Raw genomic sequence first — 24867 nt, 5'->3', positions numbered from 1 at the left:
AGCCAGCCGAGTAGCCAACGAGCCAGCAATCCAGCAAGCCAAGCGACAGGGCGCAGACGAGGTCGACCACCAGGAAGTCACAACAAGTCAACGCTAGCTAGGCTTGCTCTGGAAGCGAGCCAACAGGCCAGCAGCCAGGCTAGTAGCCAGGCCAGTGCCTCATCCCAGCGCCAGACGCGCAGCCGGTCAGCTGTTCTTGGAGCTGGAAGAACTACAGGAGTACGTGCCAACGGACGGAAGACGCAATCTAGCATTCGCAGGCGAAGGAGTCAGTGGGAGCTGCTTGACAGCGACGAGGAGGTTCTTCCATCTATAGTAGTTAGAGGGTAGAGATATAGATAGCCGCCCTCTAGGGCGTGCTGGAATTGGCCGTGTTCTGTATTGAAAACCAGACCTTGTTTTGATATACGCCTAAGACCTGTTCTAGAGGCCTGGTTGACCTGGTTGGTTCTGACTATACCGAAAGCACGGCCTTGTTAAGAGAGCTTGCTTCACCGCCTTTGCACTGATGTACCTGTGGGTCGAAGGAAAAGAATGAGCGAATCAGAGGCGATAGAAGTCATGCCCGTGTAAGAGTCATGCCCGTGTAGTAATTGCCTTCATTTTATCCAGGCCATTTTCATGAAGGAACAACCCTGAGATGGCAACCAGTGAAAAGAGACAGCAGAATTTCGGTCCTCACCAACGAATCGGCGACACAAGAACTGACTTGATTGGTGTCGGGCCTCCCTACCCTCTATCTCAGTCATTAGCTTATAGCTGCTTGGTCTTTTAGAAGGCTCCGTATTCCATAAGGGTAGCTACGCCGGGTACGCGGTTACCAATGGTACCGCCCCCCCCCCCCCGCCCCCCCATTGAACAATATATCAGGCTTCTCAATATGACAAGTCTTCAATTATCAAGCGCTTTCATCTTCAGGCGGTGTTAGCTGCCACACAGACTTCGATTGCTTAGTAACCCTGTGATCTCTGTAGGATAGCCCCCCAACGACGTGGCGACCTAGCCTTCGTGACCTTCGAGATGTAGTTTTTCATGTGCGTGCATGTATTCGCGACACTGCTGCGCTATTTCTAGGTAGTCGGCATAATAGATGCCTGCAGAGCCGATCTGATCAATATGCACGGGGTGCCAGATGGCTTCTCCGGAGGTGGCGGGTAAGGTGGGCCGTTAGTGTCTGGTTGGACCTCAAGATATCGGCCTGTTGGGTGGCCACCAGCCGAAGCTTTTCAGCTACCGCTGGGATGGCTTGCTCGACTATCTCATAATAGGGATCGTTGGAAGCAGTCTCGTGGATTTCCCTGACGCTGGCAGCGAAATTCAGGAACTCCTCGGTGTGGAAGACGTTACTCTTGAAGATAGGATGGTCTGGGTAGCTGGCCATCAGGAAAGCCGCATCCTGAAGGAGGACGTCACGCGGCCACTGAAGTAACTCCAAGAAGGCGCCAGCGGCCTTATCTTGTTGGACCTCATTCCGGTTATATTTCCGCTGCCAATACTCCAATTCTGGCCACACCAGACCTCTCAGCGCTTCCGGCGGCCTGATTGTTGACCTTGGTATGTGGTAGGAACCAGCCCAATCGGGATCGAAGTCCGCAGTTGCCCTCATAAATTCTCGTGGCAGGGTGGTGAGATAGTAGCCGGTCATGGCGTCGCTATGATTCCAGCCACCAGCCCTACGAATCTATCATAATAAATTAGCTGTGGCCAAGGTGGCGGCAACCGGAATTGGTATGGCGCTTCACTCACACTTGCTTCTGACACACCAGCCAAGTCAGCATTCTGGGCGCCAGCAACCCGGGGTGCGTGAGAGGCTTTTGACGCCTTGATTCCACACCTATCGTAGATCTTCCTCGTCCAGCTATTGGCTGTCTGTGGCGAGAGGGATTTCGTGACTTCCGGGAGGGATTGGCGGATTATCTTGATGTGATACCAGTCAGCGTTGGAGGCGAAGCGTGGGAAAGCCTCGCCGTCGACTTGCCACCGATAGAATAACCAGAAAGTTATCGAACCGACAAGGCACGCCTTAGGGTCCCTAATACTGTAGGCTTATCGAGAGTATTGGATGGAAACGCACTGGTCTTCAAAGAATCATGAAACATTGAGTTTCGAAGAACATTAGTGTGTACGAATATGATGCATGCTATGCAAAGTTAATGCTACGGCTGCCTGAATCAGGGGGGCTGGTGCTCTGAAAGTGTAATTAAGATTCGTCCTCACGTCAGGCTGATGCGACCCGCGCGAGTGCTTCATACTGACGGAATGCCGTACAGTGATCTGTCCCTGTCAGTGGTTCAGACTCTGCCCTGGGCCTATCATTGACGCTTACTCGGGGCGGAGTATCCCCGCGAGTACCTGGTAGCTTCATGAGGCACTCCCTTATCAAAGCTTGTGACTCAAGTACACAAGGTAACGTACGTTATAGTGAGTGGCCCATATCAGCGAGTGGCCCACCCTCATACTACCCTAGAACAACCCGCCTCAATTGCAACACATCAACACTAACAACCAACTATTATTACATCGGAAGCAGCTGAATCTGACGCTTCTACAGCCTCCTGGCAAGTGCGTACATTATGGCCAGGCTTGCCGCACACACCACAGCAGCGAACCCTCGATGGGCCCCCCCTTGTACCACTACCATCCAGCTGCGTTTCTTGTACTCCCTCCCCACCCACGGCCCCCTGGCCTCGTGCCTCCTGTGCACCCTGTATAGTAAGTGATCCTCTAAGCTGCACACGTGTTCTTTTGGCTCTCCGGCGCTTGTTTAGTGCCTCGTTGGCCTTGCGGAGTGAAGCGTTCTCTGACTCGAGGATGGCCACCCGGTGCATCACAGCCATTGTACCCTTGGTAAGCTGGTCAACAGCAGCTAACATCGAAGTCGGGGAGCTGTTTTGATGGCTGGTAATACGAGTCTTGATGAGCGTTGACTGCGAGTTGGCTTCTCGGGGGTTATGGGGTGTCTGGAAGACCCAAGGTTGTATAGTGCTAGGCCGTGAGGTCGGGGGTGTCGGTGTATGAAGCTTAATATCTAGCTTAGAGAGCACCCTGTCTGGGTCGTAAGTCTAGACCCCCCATTGCGACCAGTGCGCATCGCGACCAGGGGTCGCGTCGCGACGCGGTTGAGCACCCCACCATACATTTTCCCATATAAACCTGCTCAACCGCGTCGCACCGCGACCCGACCACCTGCATTGTGACCGTCAAAAAGGAAGCTATCGTCATGGTCGCAAAAGACTACCAATTGCGCGCCCTGCGCGCACTGGATGAAGTTGAGGCTGGCGTACCTGTCGCGACGGCTGCTAGACGACACGATGTCGACAGATCCTACCTACGTCGTCGCCTTGACGCGTGCCCAACCTTCAAGCAAAGGTACCAAGTCCGACAAACCCTCTACGAGACCCAGGAGGATTATCTGGTCTCTTGGGCCCTCGACCAAGCAGCAATGGGCTATGCAGCTCCATTGAAGCAATTCAAGCACTTCGCGATGCGCCTGCTGGCTCTCGACAACCCCTCCGCACACCTCGGCAAGCACTGGTACCGACGCTTCATCCGCCGCAACCCGACCTTGAAGACCTCGAGATCACGACTTATTGAATACAAACGATACGACGGTGCCTCCAAGGCCAATATCGACATCTTCTTCGACCGCCTGACGTCATTGAAGGGCAAACGAGTACGGCCCGAGAACATATGGAACGTTGACGAGTGTGGCGTCGCGGAGGGCCTAGGTCACAATGGCTTCGTGGTCAGTGATGCCTTGCGCGACTTTACCTTGAAAAAGGACGGCGCCAGGAGCACCTGGATCACGATAATTGAGGCCATTTCTGCTGGCGGTGGCTTCATCCCTCCCCTTGTTATTTTTAAGGGCCAATCCGTGCAGCAGCAGTGGTTTCCCGACGTCGAACTTGACAGGTGGAAGCATTGGTGTTTTGACACATCACCAAACGGGTGGACCAGCAATGATATTGCTCTGAAATGGCTCAAGGAGGTATTTATTCCCAACACCAAGCCTACGGATTCTAGAGAGTGGCGATGCCTTCTTCTCGACGGCCACAAGTCGCACGCAACAGAGGAATTTATGACGGAGTGCTTCATCAATAAAATCTGGCTGATTTACCTCCCGGCTCATACCTCACATGTTCTTCAGCCACTCGATGTGGGCGTGTTCTCGGCGGTGAAGGACCACTATCGTCAAGCGGTCGCGGAGGTTGCATATAACACTATGAACGAGTCCCCAGGCAAGCGGGAGTTCCTTGAAGCATACCAAATTGCGCGCAAAAGAAAGCTCAATAAGGAGAACATCTTAGGAGGCTTCAAAGGCACAGGGGTGTGGCCTCACAATCGGTTGAAGGCGCTGGGTTCCCGCTTCGTGATGCGGGACTATGAGGAGGTACGGGAGGCCCAGCAGAATCCCCAAAATCGGGCCCAAACGACGGTTTTAGAGCCAGATTTTTTGACGCCCTTGTGCGCAATTGACGTCAAAACACCAAAAACATCTCGCGATGTCTATAAAATGCATAGGGAGTTGGTAAAGTGTGGTGTACCTTTAGGGGCGGCGACCTGCAGGAAGCTCTTCAACAAGGTCGGGAAGGCAATCGACACTTCGAACATCGCGCGCACCACCGCAGAACACCAAAAAGACCGTCTCCAAGCTGCATTAGATGCTTCAAAGCCTGCTAAACGCCGCAGAGTCGATCCGGATCCCAATAAACAGTTTGTTCAGGTCGTAAACGTGGAGCGCGCAAAGAGGCAATTGCAGCTCGAGATGGGGGCGGACTTCAGCACGGATGACGACACCGACAGCAGCGACGACGAGGTAGAGATCATTGAAGACGACAGTGACGAGGAGAGCTGCATTGAGGTGCGGATCAATTGATTTGAAGCCTTTTTAACGAATGCTTGTTCAGTTATTGCAGAGTGACCATGTGGTCGGTGATGCCCTCATGCGCAGGTTGGGGGGTGGTCGCCATGCGCACTGGTCGCAATGGGGGGTCTAGACTTACGGTACAAGGCCAGCACCTGCAAAGCCACCCTGTATATTCTTCTCTGTTATAGAGGCAAAGAAGGCCTCGCGAAAGGAACAGAGGAACTCGAGCTTGCTCATATGGTTGATGTGCATGCGCATTAAGTCCTCGACTTGGCGACCGTACGCCCGCTTCAGTGGCCCAAAGCAGCCAATATCGAGTGGCTGGAGGAGGTGGGATGAATGTGGAGGCATGCAGAGCGTGATGATATTGTTCTGCTGGCAATGGAGCTCGAATTCGGTCGAGTGGTGGCTCTCGTGGCCGTCGAGGATCAATAACCGGTATTTGCCTTTCGTACGAGGTGCTGTATGGAAGTCGAAGTGCTTGATCCAATCTAGGCCTACCGCATTGGTAGTCCAACCATTATCGGTGGTTGCGATGCGCCAGTCGGCCGGGAGGTTGCACTCGGTATACCAATTGGCGAGGTGGTACTGTGCGGCCAAGATGATGAAGGGGGGGATGGCCCAGCCGAGGGCATTGACTCCCTGGATCACCGTTGCCCATTCGCGGTTGCCAGGCTGAGCCAGCTTTGCCTTGCTACGGCCATCCGAGGTCGTAACTACCATACCCGCGAAGATGATGCCCATCATGAACCCAGTCTCGTCGAAGTTGTAGATATCGTCATCCACAATACCGTACTTGGCCTTGACGTTCCGAACAAGGGCAAACCACTCGCCAATGACCTTTGGATCCTCACACTTGGCCCTCTGGTAGTCGTATCTACGCGTATAACGCGTACGGAGCTCTGGCTGGCGTTTGACAAATCGATGGGCCCAGAGTTGACCGACAGGAGGCGCGTCGCGTACGCGTAGCAGTTGGTTGGCCATATCTTCCACACCACACAATCTAGGTGGAAAAGCTCGCGTAGATAGCTCAACAATATATTGAACAATAGCTTCTTCTTCTGACTGAGTAAGCTTCTTCGACTTGGGCGTACTGTCGCATCGTGCAAGCTTGCCGTCGCGTCGGCGCCCTAGAGTCTTACAGGCGACCCCGTAAATCTCAGCAGCGGCTCGCACGCTTAGATTTTTGTCGTTTTGAAGAGCCCCGAGGGCCAAGATTATCTGGGCTTCCTTTGAAGTAGATGGCATATTGGGTGACTGAGAAAATTAGGTGTTGAGAGCGAAGGTGTCGCGTCGCGTAGAAAGTGGGCCACTCGCTGATATGGGCCACTCACTGATAATGTACGTTACATGTACAACTCATCTTGAACACAGCGCATATGAAAGCATGTGGATTCAACACATCCCAGCTTCTGGCATGTGACTCTGAGACATATCCTCATGTTTAAGAAACGCAGCCAATGGGATGGCTCATGATTGAATGGATGCTGACCAGGTGCTGCCTCATGTCGTGCCAACTCCTGGCAACCCCGCTTCAGCCCTTGGGTTAAACTCCATGCTGCCTGGTATCACACCTTTCGTATAAGCCGTCTTGGTAGTATGGGCGTAGCTTTCCTCACGCATATTTTCCTGTAAGCTTTCGTAAATAGCGGTCAACCCAGGTACATGTACTTAACCTAGTGTGAAGTAGGATTGCAGAACATGGCATGATAAATAAGCGTTAGCATGTGAATAAGAGGATCGTTCGTAGAGGTGCTTATAGAATGGGTGGTATGAGGTGAGGATCATGGGAAGGTCTCGAAAGTTTAGAGAAGGCTATCAAGATCCGCTAATCATATGTACCGGCTAGCGGCTTGCTGTAAGAAGAGGGACCTGTGCCAAGCAATTGCATTCCGATGCTGTGCATGCAGCTGGAGGGGTAATGGGAGTTGGAGGCTGAGCTCTTCTACTTCTACCAACCACGCTCCTTCCTCGCCTGGTGTGTAGCACAGAGAACTTCAAACACCATCATCTCCTACAGGGTCCTCTCCGAGTCATCTTTAGCATCCAACCAACACTGCATCCCACAGCACCAACATGGTAAGCAGCCACACGGACGCGATCCCCCCTTCATCCAAAGAAGCTCCCCCCTTCATCCAAAGAAGCAACACACAAGTCTGCGCCCGGCGCTTGTGCGAGTCACAGAACGAGCTTCGACCGGTACGATCAAGACACGCACTCAAAGATGGCGGCCGCGAACGAGCATCCATGCGTCCGGACACGGTGGTTCAGATCCAAGATAGGCTGACAGAGGAGATGGTCTCATCTAGTCTATAAAGCTCTGTTGCTCCCGCGCCCTTGCTCGCCGACTCGCGGACCTCAGTAATTCAACCAAACACTTCTCACCAGATCGTTTCGCACATCTTTCCTGCACTCAGCCACTTCCTTGACGCGCATCTCCAACCCTTGCATACATCATGGCCAGCGAGATCACCCTCGACGGGCATATCATTGCTCCATTGAACATCACACACCCGGCCCCTGCCCTCGATCTTGCCGGATTCCAATGGTGCCCGATCGGCGGCGGGCCCAAGAAGGCCCCAATATCCAAGCTTTCCAGGCGCTTGTCTCGCGATGGCGAGGAGGTACCCTTGACGGACGACCAGCCGCCGGCATCGGACGAAGCTCAGGTGGACGAACAGCTCCATGTCCCAGGCGGACCGGGATCGGAGCCTGAGAAGATTCTCCCTTTCCCGCTTGAGCAGTTCAAGGGTTCCTACGCCGGCAATGGGTTCAACTTGATTTGGGTCCCGAGCACCTTCCAGACACTCGGCAACTCTTGTGGAGACGGACCCAACGACAATAGGCTGCTCCTCAGTCTCACCACCGAGCAACTGACCTTTGGCCCGACCCTTGGCAAGATCCCGAACCGTGGGTTCCGTAACCAGGAGGACATCTTCCTCGGCGGGCTTGCCTATCTCCAAACCGTCCAGGATACGACCAATGTGGAGACTGGAAAGGGCGATAAGCCAAGGTCCAGCAAGGGTTCCGGCATTCACTTCGAGCCCGGCATATGGCTTCACGTTCCGGCGGCCGACTTCCAGGGGGGCTGCGACACCATTTGCCGCATGGCCTCCATTCCTCACGGTACGACAATCAACGCGCAAGGATTCGTTCCCGAGAGGAACACCTCCACCGTGATCGGTGGAGAGCCCAAATTTCCCCAGTTCGACAAGCTTGACACCACGCCATTCATTATCGGGAGGCCTGAGGACAAACAAAAGTTCTTTAAAGTGGAGATGAACGCCGAGAGAGAGAACCTTACGCGACGGGTTCCGGCGAACCTCGAGAAGTTCAACGCCCAAGGCACTGGCAGAATCACCACGGAGATCATCCAGAACCCCAATCTCGTTCTCCAAAATGCCATCGACACCAGCAACCTCGACATCAAGGAAACAATCACCTTCAAGGTCACCACAGGCAACTCAAACTCTGAACTCAACGCCGGCGGGACTGCCAACATCGCCTTCCTCGCCGGCCCGCAAACTCCGTTCGTACAACCCCCGGTCATATCCGCAAACACTACGCGCCAAGTCAAGGGTGTCATGATCCCTTCGCCCGGCGAGGGTGACGACCCGAACGCTCACACCGAGTTCATGACCTCCACGTTCTACATCGAGCGGATCGAGTATGACGTCGTTGTCGACAAGATGGAAGAAGGTGAGACGCAGGTCCTGTTGGCGTCGTTTCCTCCCGGAGCGAGGGCGCCTACGCCGAAGTTTGCGATCACGGCGCCACCGGGTGGTGTCACGGAGAGGAAGACAATCAGGGTGCCGGGCATCCAGATCCAGTATTCGCAGACCGTGAATCTGAATTTTGGGCCGGGCGCAATATTGACGTGGCCGCATGTTAGCGTGGCGACGCTGGTGCCGACGGATCCGCAGCCGTTTAAGATAACTGAGTGAGGTTCAAGCCTTCAAAGGTGGTAAAGACATTAAGTGGAACAGATTCAAGTCGGTATTTCCCATGTCATTTCAACAGTCTGCAGTGCAGCACTCTAGCTAGGTTCTATCTCTAGTGTAAGCCAAATGTCAGCCTCTTCATTCAACACCATAGCTCAACTCCCCACCCCCTAAGCCTCCTCCCCAACATTCAACCCCGCCGGCCTCCCATCCGTACTCTCCGGATACACCGTATGCTCCGTCGAATAGCTCCGAATCCCATCGTCAAAACTCACCTCCGCCACCGAAACGCACACCACCAACCCCGGCACCTCCTCCCACGGCACATCCACACCCCCTTCCACCAGCACACGCCAGTGCAGGTGGTCTTTTAGGTGGGGGACTATGTGCTCTGGTTCGAGGGAGGGGATTTCGCCTTGCATGAAGTCCTGTGGTGGATTTTAGTGAACTGGGTAATTCCCATTTTGGGGAAATAAAAATGTGTCCGGAGGTGAGATACAATAAGAAAGGGGAGGAGGGTCCACGGTGTGCTTGAGCAAGGGGGGAGACCGTGGTGAAGGAATAGAAGGAAGAAGAGCAACACTCGCGATCCGGATTGAAAGGCCCGTCGAAAATGATGACCTGGTAAGGGCGCCCGAGGATGTGCTTGGTGGCGCGGGTGTTAACGATCCAGTCGGTGTAGGTGTTGTTGGCGGTGAGGAGGGAGGAGGGGTCGCGGGAGGTGGTCACGGTCTGGGTGCCCTGAGATGCTGACGTGGGGTCGTGGTAGCAACTGTGTACCAAAATCAACTTCATGGTAGTGACCGGGTCATGCCAGCCGCATGTACTCTGCAGCAAGCAGACCGGTGCTAAGAGGAACACTGCGTTGGACCACAGCAGATAGACGACGGCGACGCCATCCCGGGCCTCAAGGATGGGACACGCATGTCGTGGCGCTGAGTACATTCTTTGCATGGCTCCAACACTCAATGAATGCACACTGCGCAACGGGGTGTCAACCCTGGGAGACAACTACCCACGCGGCCCATCAAGCAACCCACCACGCAAAGGTGCATGCTGCTGCAGAAGGGAGAGGTAAAAAATGCATAGCAATTATGATCAGGCTGTGAACGAGTCGCGGAAGTATAAGAGAGTGACAGCGAGTCTGGTGGTCGGTCATGCTTGTTGAGAAACAATTCAGAGCGAAACGGATAAATTACACATTCCCAAGAGTATCAAGGCTGCAGAGAGAAGTGGTAGGACCCCCAACAACAATGGTGGTAATAGTTACTAAGAAAGGGTAGCTAGCATCATGGCTCCCGGCGAAGAGAGCTTCGGTATCCCGAAACCCGCGGACGGGTCTTCCACAGCCAGTGGGACTCACTCGAGCAAAACGGCGGAGGAGCACAGCAACCCCATTAGCATCCACTGAGAAGACCGAGTAATTACATGGAATGGCGGACGTGGTCCAGGAAGCCAGTTGGAAAAAGGTTGTCAGGTGGTGGATGGGATGAGGCCTGCAGCGCTACTTAGGTGTCGTGTTGCGCCAGCCTGCTCTGTGTCGCCAGTTTCACGCTGCTTCCGTACATGGACCCAGAGCAACCAGACACTGACCAGTGGCTCTGGCGAAGAATTGGCGATTGGCAGAGACTAGCTTGTCAGATCCACCGCAACCGTGTAAGGCGGAAATGGGATTCTTACCTCTGTGTTTACTACGCCATAGATAATGAGTATGGCTACGATGATATTTGGTATTGTGGCGAGTATGAACACGCCTCGGACCGTGATGAGTTGGTGCCCGTCGCGTGTCGGTTTGAGAAAATGGAGCAAGGTGCAGTAAAGTAAGTACAATACTGCCAGAGTCCGTGAGACCATAACACCACAAGCTAGCAACGGCACTTGCTCGTCTGTAGACACTTGGAGGAGCGCGATAATGAAGCCGGGCCCGTAAATGATTGCTCTGTACGACCATAGCTCAGATGATCGTCCAAATTTCGCGATGAATGGCAGAGTTCTCTCCCTGAAGAGGTTGTTCTGCCACGGAGCCTTGTCCGTTTGGGTTAGCGAAACCCGGCTTTGTCGAGGATGTAGCTCTACGTACGAGGCTGAGCATCGATCCGATGGATGCGAGATAAGTTGATAGGAGCCTGCGATCAGATGACGCGTTGTTGTCCTGTGGCACTACTGCATATGATGATGCGATAACACCGAGGAGAAATCGAAGCAGCAGAGTACTACCACAGAACCCGCATAGATCCCAGAGCAGATCGGAAAATATCCGTTGCGTGTGATTTCCCCCCAGCTCCTGTGTCCACCCCTTGTGTTGTTGATAGGAGGCCCAGCATCTGTGAGCCGTTACTGCAGTGACCATCACTAACACTGTAAGTGAGGAAGCCAGACGAAGAAGATCCATAGTGCAGGCGATGAAGTTGACTGGCCTTGACCCATACTGCTGTGCATGAGAAGCCGGAAGCTGTCCTTTAATAGCAAGACACTCCTCGACGTGTACATCTGAACAGACTCGCGAAGCGGAGCTGCTCCCGCGCCATGCCGTGCCAGCCCTTGCCGGTCGCCGCTTCCGCAATATCTCGCAAGCCGCACAGTGCATGTAGCAGTTGTCCGTTCAAGCTAGGCCGAACTTGGTTGCTCGGGTGAAGACGAGGCTCCCCACTCCATCATGGCCGCTCAGCTTGGCATTGGAGTCCACAGATGTCATACGCCTGAGGGTCGAGGGCTCCCTCATTGTACAGTACTATCAGATGGTCGAATCGGGCCGGGGCAGTCCGTAAACTGTATCAGCACGTGAAGCGCGAAGCAGCCTAGCCGCGGCATGCCATGTTCAGCTGCAGGGGAGCAAGCCCGTGGGAAGAAGGTACCCTGGAAACCAAAGGGCCCCAGCATGGCGCCTGGAAATCGCCGAGAAGATCGGCTCCGCGCAATGGCCGGGGGCTTGTCGCTCGACTTTCTCAATATGTCGTTGTCTTATGTGGACATGGATGAACGTTGTGAGCGGATTTACCCGCCATGCCTGCCGCACCGCGCCAGGGCACTGAAATTGCAACCGATTCCACCACGCCACCGGCGCTTCTCCTGGCACAAGCATGGACACAATCATATATCTCTCAGCTCACGGTAGGGTAAGCGCAATAGGCGCGAGCGCCCAGGTGTTGGTTCTTAAGGGCAGATTACTACTTACAGCCCTTGTATCATGTGCTACTCAGCTTGTTGAGCCGGATATAAATGATCGGGGATGAGGCAACGATGGTTCTAGCTTGCTTATCCCTCCTCAAAATTTTTGCAAAGACAAGGCTGTTGGCTTGCAATTGCTGTCACTCCCGAAAGAACATGGTGAGAATGGGATTGCCACATAACGGGTTCTCTACTACACGGAAAGATGGCTAACACTCGACAATAGGGTTAACAGTGTGCTGTCCCACGCAGCACCCGGAAAAGAACAAGGAAGCCACAACCTGCAATGCGGAAGAAGCAGAGCCGGCACGCCGCGGCCCGAAACCGTTCTGTCCCCCCCAAGCCTTCAGGGCTCCGATGCGCTTTTCGATGCTTCATCAACAACTTTATCAGGGACAAAGAAGAACAAGATCGACATCACCAGGCTCACTTGAAGCAACAGCTTCGTCACTCGTGCGATTGGCCTAGTTGCGCTCGGAGTTACAAAACACGTTCATCGCTCAATTGGCATAAGACACAGGATCACCGCCCAGGGTCCGCTCATCTTTGCAACTACAGCTGTGGGAAACGTTTCAAGACATTCGAGTTGCTGAGAAAACATGAGGAAAAAGATCATCCCGAGGTATGATCTCCACTGTTGAGTTGCGAGAACGGGACTAACCCTTCATAATTTTGTAGTTGGTTGAGTTAAGCGGAGCATACACTTGCTCCGATCCAAGACCGGCAAGAATGGCTCGCCAAATATCGAGCAATACTCCCACCCAGCAGGAGCTATCACAAGTTCAGGCGCCGCCGGATAGTCTCACTCGGGCTTCACAAGCGTTCTTCCATGGTTTCGACTTCCGGGCGACCTCGGATGACAGCCCGACGTCGCCTATGGTCACCCCCACCCAAGAAGGACCATCGTCCCGCCACGAGATGTCGACGGATGATGAAATCAGTACCTTGCAAGCGTTCCCCAACTCTACCATCCAACAGGAGACCAAAGGCCACGAAAGCTTCTGTCACGCTATCAACTACAGAGCTTATCGTTCAGTGACAACCTCTGCTGACCGAGATATTAAAACACGCATCCTGCAATCGCTAAGCGACCCAGGCTCGACGCCCTTTGAGGATGATCCACGAGAGTGGTTGGCCCAAACGTCTACCACGCTGAGAAGTTGTTTCATTGAGACAGAAGTAGCGACGAAGAAGCACATGATGACCATACACACATTCGTACAGCAACTACAGCACGCAAAATCCTTATTAAGACTTTGCGCCAGCATCTGTGGCCCTCAGTCAGGCGTGAATGAGGCTTATGATCAGTGTATTAAGGCAGAGGGCTTTGCAAGGGAGTTGAATATCGCATTCCAGCGTCGGGCATATGACCTTTGGGGTTCACTAACTTTGCCTGACTGAATTTAGACGGGTGTTAAGGCAGTGTCTAAGGGCTAGTATGTAAAGCTGACTCCAATCATTATTGTCTCTCATGATAGTTCTCATCGTTGTTGGGTGTGGACATGGCCAGTCTTTGTGTATGCCAATTAGCTCCCATGAGCCCGCCGAAAGCGTAAACCCCATAGCGTCATGGCTCCGCATCACCGACCCTGCTCCGGACGGACTCGGATCCGAGAGACTCTGGCCAGAACATAAACCGTTGTTTCCGTCATGAACATGTATGGGATCATGAGCAATGCAGGGTAGCATGGCCATCACTTCATAGTTGCGAGAGTTTGAGCAAGACCGTGCGGGGGCTGTCACGCTAACATATGAGCAAGCTTTATATTGTGTCCTAATTAGAGAGGCGGAAGGGTTGAGGAACGTCTGAAAGTGTAGCAGAATGACTGAGAAAAAGAAGGGCCGCACTCCGGCCAGCCCATGAAGTCGTCTGGGACCGAGGCGCTGTCAAGTGCGCCAACCACTGCTTGAACTATTTGATGGAAGGAGGCGAGGCGTTGAGCGGTCAGCACCTGCCTTCCCCCAACTGGACGAAGTCGGTGACATCGTCCTCATTGCCTAAGTCGTCTTGTTCCTTCTTGACGTGCTGAGGATCGGGGTAACAGTCTCCATGTTGATCTCCGAGTTCGCTCTCAGACGAACATGAAGGACTCGATCGTACTCGCAGATCCAGGAACGGATCGTTTTTTTGTAAGAGCGGCGTGGTCGTATTGCTGCGGTCTTCGAACGACCTAGCCTCCGAAGCGAAGTCGCTAGCATCATCCTCAGTGCCCAGGTCGTCGCATTCCCACTCCTACTAAGTCCATTTCCCCTTTGGATAGTCGACCTTGTACTCATAAGTGAGGTAGCAGAAAATGGCTATGCCCTTGTGTTTCCGAAATGTGGCCTCTAAGGCAGCGTCACGACTTTCTCGACATAGGCATCCTCCCACCCCGGCGGCGTATGTACGGCACAGGCGGACTTTCTCCTGTACAGAACATGGCGTTCGCCGAGTCGCAACACGCTGGATTCTCTGGGCTCAAAGCCAAACTTATCATCTCCTTTAGGCAGCATGACCAGGACCCATTCCAACCGTGGTAGCCTACGACAGCTATTACCTTCCGATCCGTCGTCAAGCATGCTTGCCAGCGCGTTGGAATACACCTGCGCGTAGCTTTTGAAGTCCGGCACAGTGGTCCAGAACCAGCGCAGGCTGATCGGCAAGTAATCACACAGGTCCAGCCGCTCGGTTAGATCCGGGCCGAGCAGTGCAGCAAGGGACATACGCAGCTGCTCTAGACGAGTCCACTTGTCCCTCAAAGACCCGATCGCGCCTTTGTCGTACCCTTCGAAATCGGCATCGGAGACGTTATCCGGCTCGAACTCGAAACGCCGCAGGCGCCTGGCGTGGTCGTGGAGTACAGTGCCGTACGCGCTGAAATCAAATGATCCGCGCTCCAAGCGCACACTTGGCTTCAGGACGAGAGTGTGGAAATTAGGATAAGCCAACAGCATATTCTGCACGCCATAAGGGTGAGGAGACTGGTTATTGCAGAGACTGAGACTCTTCATCTTTGGATGAGAACCTGGGAAGGTATATAGCTTTCTGGGTGGCCTACCAGGAACTACTTGGTTAAGCTGAAAGTCGTTATGCCCATCGTCGTCCCTGTCGTCCCTTCGATTTTCCTCCTCGGCCTCTGAGCGTGTGTCTACGCTCGTGCCACCCCAGTCTATTCCGATAAGCTTCAATGTCTGAAGCTCGGTAGAGAGCAGTAGCGGGCGGATGTTCTTTGAGTGAAACCGGACACTACGGTAGTCAGGGCCCTTTCCGTGCAAGTGCAGAGACCGCAGCTCTGACAGCGGCGCTGGCGTTCTCGACATCACATCTCCGCCTGATTCCCCTTCGCGTTCAATGAAGTGACGGTCTCCGCAGAACTGAAACAGTCGCGCAAGCATGTCGGGCTCCTTCAGCGGATATACACATAAGTGTAACGTCTTAACATGAGGTGTCAGGCAGAGTAGTAATGTAAGCCAGGCCGTGTCCAGATAGGGATCGGGATGGCCCGCGTCGTTCTTATCCAATTCGGGAGGAAACAGGTACTCCAGGAACGCATCATGCGCTGGCCAACCATACCTATCCCTCGCAAGTCCACGGACTCGGTCATGGAGTAGGCGCTTGACGGCATCGGGTTCCTTCAAAGGCGCACTATACCCGCCGACGCTCCGCCGAGGGTGTCCTCGCGGCCAATCTACATCCACACCAGCGGCGCTAGCCTTCTCTTTGACGAGAGTGCGGGCGACTACGCCGTCGACAAGATCGTAGACGACGCAACGCCCGCCGACCTCGACGCCCTACCGGACTCGGCGCCGCATCGTGAGATCGACCTCGCTATTCTGCGCACCCGTAAGGAACTCGGCGCGCAGGGCAACCGGCTCGTCATCATGATGCCGCCCATCATCGACGGCATCGGCCAGCACGGCGGCGGCCGTTTGTCTATCCAGGCGCCCACGCTGGTCCGCTTCGCACTCAAGCACGGCTACGCGGGGTACGTCGGCAAGGGGCTCGCGAAGTGGCCGTACGTGCACGTCAGCGACCTCGCGCGGGGATACATGACGTTGCTGCACTACGCCGAGAGCGCCGCAGACCGCGGATCCGCTGCCGACGCCGACCTCGCGGGGAACCTGTATTTTTTCTGCGAGAGCGGCGAGGAGGCGTCGTGGCGCGACATCGCGGCCGTCATTGGCAAGGAGCTGCATAAGCAGGGAAAGCTCGAGTCCGCGGAGCCCCGGACGATCCCCGAGGCCCAGTACGCGGACTTGTTTGGCGACTTCACGCTCGCCGTGGCGGGCACCAACGCGCGCAACCGCGCAAGCCGCCTACGCAAGCTCGGCTGGGAGGCTCGGAAGAAGAAGTTTGCAGAGGAGATTGCGAAGCAGGTTATCCCTGCTGTGCTCAAGGAGTGATACAAGCATCTCATGTGTTTACTCGCCTTCCAAATATCATGTGCCGATCTTTTATGAAAAGACGAGTTCGAGTCTTCACATTGTACTATTTCAGAAGTGATACCCATGAATGCATCGGGCGGTGCTGCTCCGGGCGTCTCTCGGCAGCCTCTGGTGAGCTGAAGGCGTGCAGTCAGGGGCCGCCAGAAAGATAAGTGCCGCCAGAAAGATAAGGGCCAGTGTGCTCTCACCCTCACATGGCACGGCTCGATAATAGCTTGGAACAGTTGTTAATCTGATGTACCATGGAAACCAGGTGATGTTGTGTTGAGCTAGCCACCCCGAAGATATAAAAGCCTACTTGCAAGGGGGCCTCTCTCTTCTCCTTCTTTGTTGCTGCATCTTCGTATTGATCTCGTTATCGGTTCGGCGATGCTGATCATGGTGAATGCTACAAACTGAATATCAGTGCAGACCGGTGAGCTGGACGCTGGATCTAGACTCGAGCTGATGGACGTCCATTTGGGGGTATCCTGGCTCATTTCCTCACGCCGCCGTCGTCTCAACTTGGCACGGCTACGCAGAAGAATGAGCGCCTACTGGATACGTTTGAATTCTGTGTCCTCACTTATCATGTTGCTGGCAAGCGGACTGAAGCGTTTCGAGATGTTAATTTTAGCTGCAGCAATGAGATAATTATACATATAACTCGGGTGGTATAATTAGCCAAGCCTGAGCCATGTGGTCTTGTTGAAATCGTGGCATGTAGACACCCCGGGTCTAGATCAATCGACTACTTTTATGGTCCAAAGAAGGACCCTGTCCTATCCGTGGATTCTCGCTCCTTTTATCGCATGTCCGCTGTCTTGCGCGACGTGCTCTCACGCCAATCACAATTGACAGATCTTGACAGTCTCGCCGCCCTTGACAGTCTCGCCGCCCTTGACAGTGACCTGGCCGTTCTGTGCGGCCCCGCTATTGACAGAAAAGTCGCCCTCAAACGGCACGATAATCGTGCCCTCGAGCTCGGCGGGCGGCGTCAGCTCGAGCGCGCACTTGGCACTACTATTGCCGCCGGACTCGTAGCCCCAGGCTACGAGGGTGTTACCGGCCGGGGTCGGCACGCGGCCGTAAACCCACTCGGACTCGAAGTCCTTCATCGGCCGGAAGGTCTTATAGCCAGGCGTGGTCGGCTTAACGCCGAGGACGTAGTCAGTGAGGAACGCAGTCGGGTACGAGCCCCAGAAGTGGCTGCCGGCGTCGAAGAGGCCGAGACCTAGAGCGCTACCGTCTGTATCTAGGATTTGTAGCAAGATGTGTATGTCAGTGGTCGTAGCCTAATAAAAAGGAGAGGAGTTTTCGTGGAAGGAGAATCGAGAGGAGAGACAGGACCAAAGAATGTAGACAAGGGAAATGGAGTCCCACAGAGTTACTAGGGTAAACTTACCACGTATTCCCAGTAGGCGCCCGTGTAGTTGACACCTCGTCGTACCATAGGGCTCCAGGTATGGTCGAGCAAGTCCTGCGCAAGGGCGGTCTGGTTCTCGATGGCGAAGCCCTCGAGGATGACGCTGAGCATGTACGGGTTGGCCACGGCGACCGTGTCCTTGAAGCGGGTGCCGTTGAGGTAGCCCGAGGGAATGCGCAGCTGCTCGACGCTGGCGACCGTCTTGGTGCGGCGCTCGGGGTTGCCGATCTGGCCGAGCAGGATGTTGCCCGCGTCGGCAATGTCGATGCCGTCGAAGCCCGGGGCGCCGGCGTAGTACTGGGCCGTGTGGTTCCAGAGCAGCCTGTCGATCGCGTCGCGCGAAAGGCGGGCCTGCGTGCGGTAGGCTGAGGCCGCGCGCGTGTCGTTCATGTAGTCGGAGATCTCGGCCATGCGCTCCCACGCAAGGATCATCGAGACGGTCTGCGAGGGCCCAAAGGGCTGCGACCTCTCGCCGATGAGGGGGATGCCGAGCTTGCCCTGGGCCGCACCGTACAGCTGCATCGCCAGGTCCAGGGCACGCGTGGAGGCGTAAGCGAGGACGCTGACCATGGTGGTTTAGTGCGTCTCGATGAAGGTGTTGTTGCCGGTGCGCATCCAGAAGTCGTGCAGGTATTGCCTACTGCGTTTATTTCTGCTGGAGATATGGACAAGAACGGGGGCCCTGGGAGTCCTCGGGTGAGCAGGAGTCTATGTCGACGTGTGATTGCGAATTGGGCAGAGTTGGGTCACGACTCGGTACTTACTCCCTACTCGGTCAATGACATCACAGTCGCCTGTCACTCTGGTTTCTTGAAAGCTCGTTACGGTCGTCGCCCTGGCTACCGTCCCAATTCGCACTTACAGGTTATGTAGGTTGATGGTGCTCCATGGAATAGTGGACTGGGTATTATACTGTATACCACTTAACAGATTAATCTAAATTACAAGTGTCCTTGTACAATAGCCGAAACAGCAAAAGGGTTTGCAGTGAAAACACCGCTAGGATCAGCCTTAGCCCTTGCCCTACCCAGTCTATGGTACTTGTCCTCATCCTCATAATAACATTTCCAAACCTCCTGCTCCCCCAAGTCCCAGTTACCATAAGAGCCCCAGAGCAGACGTCTGTCCTGCTTACTAAACGGGCTAGAGGGACCAGCCATAATAGCGTCATTTTTAGCCTGCCACTTTTCGGCATACTCCCTATACTTGTCACCCACTTCATGAAAACAGTCTAGTGTCAGGACGACCGACGTGTCCCTCCAGCTGTAGGATGTGCCGTTATCCTTGTTTAAATAGAAACGCGAATTGGCGCCTCCAAAGCATTGGGCCTGCATTACAAGCTTGCAATGGGTGTAGACCTCGTACTCCTTGTCCCGTGGGTTGTTGTCGAGCAACTGGTGCGGGTTATAGATCAAGTCGATGCGATCAATCAGAGAGTCGACCCAGCCGTCTTTTTCTAGAGTCTTCGAGTTGGTACAGTGGGTGCGCTTGACGTAAGGTAGATCAAACTCTCGCCGCTTGGGGATGATCCATCTTCCAGTCATCTGGGACATGTCCTCTTCGAATTCGTCGATGACGAGAGTCTCATTTTCGAAGAAACCCTTGAGGGCCCGGAACTTGTTGAACCATTGATCAACACTCTCGTCATACTTGTCGTCTTTGCTAGTCGGGCACCATTGGGCGTAGACCACGATGACGGCAGGGAAGCGACCATTGAGCCACTCGAGGAATTCATCTGCAAGCGTGTTCTTGATCTTGTTTTGGATGTGTTCCCAAAGACCACCATTATTCAGAGTGGGGAATAGCATCGCGATTGGAAACTCGGTGCTGAGGACGTTAACAGTGAGGTCAAAGCCTCGCGGGACATTTTCGTTGTCGGCCATTTCTGCGACGGCGGTAAGAAGGTTTTTGAGGATTTTGGGGGAGTAGATCCAGAGTCCTTTGATGCCATGCGGCCCCTTGAATCCGTTTGGGCCGGTGAAAGTCCCCATGTAGCTCTTGGCCTGAAACACCTCGACGGTATAGTGTGAGATGACGCCAAAATTACCTGGACTGCCTCCGAGTATGGCGTAGAAAAGCTCGGCATCGTTCTCTTTAGAGATGTCTCGAATCACACCGTCATGGCAGACCATGCGAATGATTCTGATGTGATCGCCTAAAAGGCCAAAGCCACGGCCGAGTTGGCCATAACCACCAGTTTGGCCATGTCCACCTATACATACGTAAGCACAATCTCCGTGCGGAACGAACAATTGGTTGTGCTTGAGATATGCGTTGAAGTCCTTGAGTTGATTGCTGACGCCGACGTACACCAGTGCTCTATCTTGGTCAATGGGGCCGCGGGGATTTATAACCATCAGGTCCTTGTACGTGTTGCTAAGATCGATCTGAATGTTGCTGCCACCGGTAGACGACGCGCCGCTGTACTGGTGACCGCCGCTCTTGATAGCGATAGCAATTTTGTTATCTCTAGCCCAGATCACAGCCTTAACGACGTCTTCATCTCGTCTAGGTTGAACGATGAGATTTGGATGCATGTTGTGATCCTCCTCGTGAGTCGAGGTCGCATACTGCTGGTTGAAGTAGGTGTAGTCCTGTATCTCAGCTGGAGTGCCATCGCGGGAGTATTGCATCCCCTCAAATTCTTGAATTCGGATCATGATTGCTTTCTAAAGTCAAATACTTAATTGGCTTAACTCTCTAATGGGTAGGCTTCGACATACCTAAGACGCGAGCGACATCCAGTTTTATACTTTTTTGGAGTGATTAGGAACACGAACTACAGGATCAACAGAGGGCTTTATATAACCTGGAGCCCTTGAGCACATAAGGCAGCTCATCTGGAATGCAGTATTAAGTTCAGCTGCTAATAGCGGAATTTGCTAGCCAAGCAATATGTTGTTTTTGCACATTCTATCAGACCATTATTTATGGCGTGAGTTTTCAGCTCCGACAACATGCAGGGTGTGGATTGGGGATAAAGCCGTGCGGCAGCTGAGAGAATATTGGAGTCGGAATGCAGTCTAGAGGGGAGCACTATTGTTACCAGTGGACTTGAAGATTCGTACTCAATCGCTCTCGGTGAAGAAGTGTATCTGTAGAATATTGCCATTACCCCCCGAAGCGATTGTCTTTTTTCACATGCAGATGACGTTAAGACACGTGTTTGATGGTTTTGGTGATGGTTTGATAGTGACGTGATGTGACGAAGCAATTGTCTTTTTTCACATGCAGATGACAGTTAAGACGTGTTTAGTGGATCTACACACACTAACATACAGTTTATTAACGCCCGGCGGCTGAGCCGAAAGGGCCAACCCTACTCGAGTATGTGATTCAAGCCACTGAGATCACCATTTCATCGTTTCGACAGACGAGGCCACACATCACCCTGTACAGTCACTAGCGAAATCGGCTTCCGCTTTTCATTTACTGATTAATTGTCTGGGGACCCGTTTTCAGGGCCTCTTGGCGCTTACACCGTGCCTGTTCCCACGCTCAAATGTTCCGCACAGTCCAGTACAGTGCATGTGGCCTCACCGCCTTGCTTACCTAAGGAAATGAGAAGCCTAACCGCTTGGTGGCGGTCCCGCGGTCGGGACCGCACCAAGATGCGGGCCGGCCCTCGAGAGGCCGTTTCGGGCGTATGACTAGGGTACTGCCCTTCCCGAGGATCTATTCCCCTATTCTCTCTTCTGAACTAGACTTCGCGCATTCCTTCTATCACCAGAATCATTCATGCGCTACGACTTGGTCCTCAAGTAGTCCGTTGTGGGCCCGTGCGACACCTTTGGGCGAAGGGATAGCAAACCAACTTCCCTTTCCCTCCCGGGAAAGTTCTGCGTCTTGAGCAAGTCTGCAATCTCAGCGCCTTGCAAGCTTGAATTGAGAACCTATAATTTAAGTGTGATCTATCCTGACATGGGAGATGCATGGATCAGCGAGGAATGCTTTGCCGATCTGGTAGCGAAAGCTAATACGCATCGCTTCTCGAACACTGGTGGGTCGGCATCGTTTCGTTTCGGCTGTCTATTAAAGCACACACTTCGCAAGACCATATACAGCAAGTTACGCTTCCATGCAGAAGCTCCTAACAGTATCCACCAACCGCCGTCTCGTCCTCTTACTATCAAACACCTGTCCATGATGAAAGTCCGGAAACCACAACACGTCCAAGCCATCGCCCTTCCACTCTCCATCTTCCCAGCCTTCATCCCCCCAGCCCTCACTCGACAGAATCCAGTCATCTCCGCCTGTCATATACGCCCTGACGACCTTTGTGTTAACGATCAGGTCGTTGCCGCCAAGGGCCACAGTCACGCGATGGCCCTGCATATCTTCCTTCCACAAGATATTGTCGGCCCAGAAGAAGCGTCGAAAGAGGGTATGAGCGACGCCTATATCCTTGGAGCCGAAGTACCAGAGCAGGTATTCATTGGCACTGGTTGGCTTCCGGCAGATCTGCGTTAAGAGGTTAGCTGAGATGATGAGTAGGGAGACGGGGAAGACGTCACAAAATTGTACGCGACATCGGGGAGATGCAGTAGAAAGACCACCGGGTCAATGAATAACATCGGTCCGATCTTTGGCGCGATCTTCGGCGTATGAAGGAGATGCGCAGCCACAACGCTTCCATAGCTTGGTGGATAACCTCAGTGGTTGCCAATCACCATGAACAGGGAGCGCGGGGGGGATACTCACGAATGTGACACCAGCACGAACTTTTTCCACCCATGCGCCTTCAATATGCAATGCACCTCATCGCCCATCTTTTCTTGCGACATTGCCTCTCCGGTTATGCGGGAGCTCACAGGCATGATCTCCAAAGCGATGATCCCCACCTGTCCGTCGGACGAATCGTCACCGTCGTTGGCATTTAATTCGGCCAGGAAGTCTATGTATTGGTAGAGCCCAACACCGATACCGTGGATAAACAGGACCGGGAGTCTTGTCTTGGAGGTGTGTAGCCGGTGCCAGTAAGTCAGACTCTGTGCAGGGGAGGAATGGGTGCCGAAGAGTGTGAGGGGGCGTAAGGGGAAGACGGTAAGAAACGACGTGTGGTGGAAGTCGAAGGAGTGGTAGTGCAGATAGCCGGAGGCCAGTGTGTCGACAATAAACACGCACTATAGGATAGGGTAAATTAGTAGCTGGTTTGGTCGCAGAGGGGCAATTCCAAGCGCATTTCCTAGTCGTCACTTAATTACCAGATACCATGTCAAGCTCCGGTGTAACATCTCGACCTTGTCGAGGGTCAATCTCAGACACTTTGCGTTACCGCGCCCGGGCTCGAACTTCCTCCCCAGCATCTTCTCCATCTCGCCGGCATACTCCTCCAGCTCCTCGTCGTATTCCCAGTCAGGGTCTCCCGTATTTAAGAAGGCCCATCGGAAGAAGTCCTTGACGTTCTCCCTCTTGATCTCAGCCGCCGGCGCATTCCGGAACCATTTCGTCAGGTAGCGTTCCGGATCTGGAATGTTGTCGTGGCAGCGCCGGAACAATTTGCGGCGATCGCTACGGCAGACGGCCGTGGGATATGTCGTGGCTCTCTGGAGGTGGAGGCTGAGCGGAAGGTAGACGACAAGGTAGAAGACAGCCTCGAGTGCGAGCCAGATCTCTAGCATTCGGGGGACGTGAAACAGGGGATAGACGAGCCATCTGGCCAGCGAATAGAAAATGCTCAGGGGCGCGACCAGGTGCAGGAGGAAGATGCTTGTCCGGATGAAAACGTAGTCCCAGAGAGATTTTAATGCCATGGCGAATGGCTGACAATGCCGTCGAGGAGCATCTCGAGTAGCGCGGAGGGAGTAATATTTAAGAGCCTGTTTATCTGCCGACGGCCAAGTCAATGAGCTGCAGATGCGTGCCTTTTCGTTGAATCGACAAGAGCCCGATGGTGGCCCCATCTTCCGGCGCAATGAACGTTAGGGCCGGGGCATCCACCTGGAAACGCGCAGATGGGTGATAATTTGACATGTGAACGGTCAAAATGCAAAATGACGACGCGTTGAGAAACGGGACTGACTGCGTAAAGGCCGCCAGAAACCTAAAGATGGCAAGCAATGACGGTTGCCTCGGCATTCAGAGGATCGATTGACCCCGTCGTAACTAGCATATGTTGGGAGTGGGGGTCCTTTTGTTGAGTTTGCTACGTAGGAAGCGGACTTCCACTGTATTGGACCATGTCGAACAGTGACCGTGGGGACAGGCACGGTGTAAGCGCCAAGAGCCCAAAAACGGGTCCCCAAACAATTAAGCAGTGAATGAAAAGCGGAAGGCGATTTTGCTAGAGACTGTACAGCGGTATCAAAATCGCTTGTCAGTAGGCACGTGTCGATCTGGCCGTCCGGGTAGATATGCCTAGGAGATACTAAATTCGCGCTTGTCCTAGTCTTTCCGAGTCGATGTAGTCGTGTCTCTCGGAAGAGGTAGAACTCTCGAACAAATGAGTGACTCGGTCAAGTCTTGGGTGGAAATGTTACCAGATTGATTGCAGTGCGAAGGTAACAACTGCTTATCTAGGGAATCCTTTGTTCTATATGTCCTTTGCCTCTCAACGTGTCGTTCCCTGCGATCGCTTAAGCCAGAAGTGCGGACAGCTTGTTGCCTGTTTTGCGACAGTTTTCTATCAGAGAGCCGCCAACCCACCGTTGGCTGATGACTAAAGTATCATGTTTCTCTAATGTGCTGCCTGCCGACCTTCCGTAGCCCGCCCTTGTCTTTGGCGTGGCCTGGCCATGTGGCCACTTTTGTGGGCGCTGTCCCCTTAGTGACAAATGATCCCCTGTTAGTTTGGGTCACCACAGCGTAGGTGCTTGTGTCCACCGAAAATGTGGAATTACGACGATCTAATCCATCAATAGTGGTCCTTCATTCGTGTGCATGCGGATAGTGTGACAACTAATACGGCTCTTGGTTCATGTGGTCTATAACAGCATGATAGTTGCACTTTGGAGTGTGGTCAGAGCCCTATCCGACAGCGATAGGTGTTCAGATCGCTCACTGGAACTTAAGCGCCGTTCAATCGCCTTTCAGTACTCCACTTCTGGAGGATACTTATCGTG

General features: G+C 53.7%; 6 protein-coding genes across 6 annotated transcripts; 2 read left to right on the top strand and 4 right to left on the bottom strand.

Moving 5' to 3' along the window:
- Positions 1-7323: 7323 nt before the first annotated feature.
- B0I36DRAFT_257663 (uncharacterized protein) lies at positions 7324-8811 on the top strand (the record flags this gene model as incomplete). The annotated part of the gene is made up of 2 exons (XM_046151033.1): positions 7324-8400; positions 8473-8811. 2 exons carry the CDS (start codon positions 7324-7326, stop codon positions 8809-8811), a joined length of 1416 nt encoding a protein of 471 aa, XP_046004060.1.
- Positions 8812-8861: 50 nt separating this feature from the next.
- Positions 8862-9521, bottom strand: B0I36DRAFT_342381 (uncharacterized protein). The gene has a single exon (XM_046156079.1). The coding sequence runs from the start codon at positions 9228-9230 to the stop codon at positions 8979-8981; it is 252 nt and encodes an 83-aa protein (XP_046004059.1). The 5' UTR covers positions 9231-9521; the 3' UTR covers positions 8862-8978.
- Positions 9522-11811: 2290 nt separating this feature from the next.
- Positions 11812-13377, top strand: B0I36DRAFT_356662 (uncharacterized protein; the record flags this gene model as incomplete). Its single annotated transcript, XM_046157661.1, has 3 exons — positions 11812-11924; positions 12370-12598; positions 12655-13377. The coding sequence occupies 3 exons, from the start codon at positions 11812-11814 to the stop codon at positions 13375-13377; spliced, it is 1065 nt and encodes a 354-aa protein (XP_046004058.1).
- Positions 13378-14304: 927 nt separating this feature from the next.
- Positions 14305-15351, bottom strand: B0I36DRAFT_356661 (uncharacterized protein; the record flags this gene model as incomplete). The annotated part of the gene is made up of 1 exon (XM_046157660.1): positions 14305-15351. The coding sequence occupies one exon, from the start codon at positions 15349-15351 to the stop codon at positions 14305-14307; it is 1047 nt and encodes a 348-aa protein (XP_046004057.1).
- A 3396-nt stretch (positions 15352-18747) lies between these two features.
- B0I36DRAFT_437011 (uncharacterized protein) lies at positions 18748-20559 on the bottom strand (the record flags this gene model as incomplete). The annotated part of the gene is made up of 2 exons (XM_046162872.1): positions 20530-20559; positions 18748-20475 (listed from the first exon to the last, which is right to left on the bottom strand). Exon 2 carries the CDS (start codon positions 20464-20466, stop codon positions 18748-18750), a length of 1719 nt encoding a protein of 572 aa, XP_046004056.1. The 5' UTR covers positions 20467-20475; positions 20530-20559.
- Positions 20560-22175: 1616 nt separating this feature from the next.
- B0I36DRAFT_342375 (uncharacterized protein) lies at positions 22176-23781 on the bottom strand (the record flags this gene model as incomplete). Its single annotated transcript, XM_046156078.1, has 4 exons — positions 22176-22267; positions 22508-22929; positions 23011-23656; positions 23688-23781. Coding segments are annotated over 4 exons (1226 nt in total), but the record flags the coding sequence as incomplete, so codon positions are not given.
- Positions 23782-24867: the final 1086 nt, after the last annotated feature.

Source organism: Microdochium trichocladiopsis (genome assembly GCF_020744255.1).
Source record: "Microdochium trichocladiopsis strain MPI-CAGE-CH-0230 chromosome Unknown B0I36scaffold_18, whole genome shotgun sequence".
Classification (NCBI taxonomy): domain Eukaryota; kingdom Fungi; phylum Ascomycota; class Sordariomycetes; order Xylariales; family Microdochiaceae; genus Microdochium; species Microdochium trichocladiopsis.
This window is presented reverse-complemented; position numbering and strand designations above follow the sequence as displayed.

Excerpts from the sequence above, each read along its gene's own strand:
- B0I36DRAFT_342381 (XM_046156079.1), bottom strand. The coding sequence starts at position 9,230 with ATGCAAGGCGAAATCCCCTCCCTCGAACCAGAGCACATAGTCCCCCAC.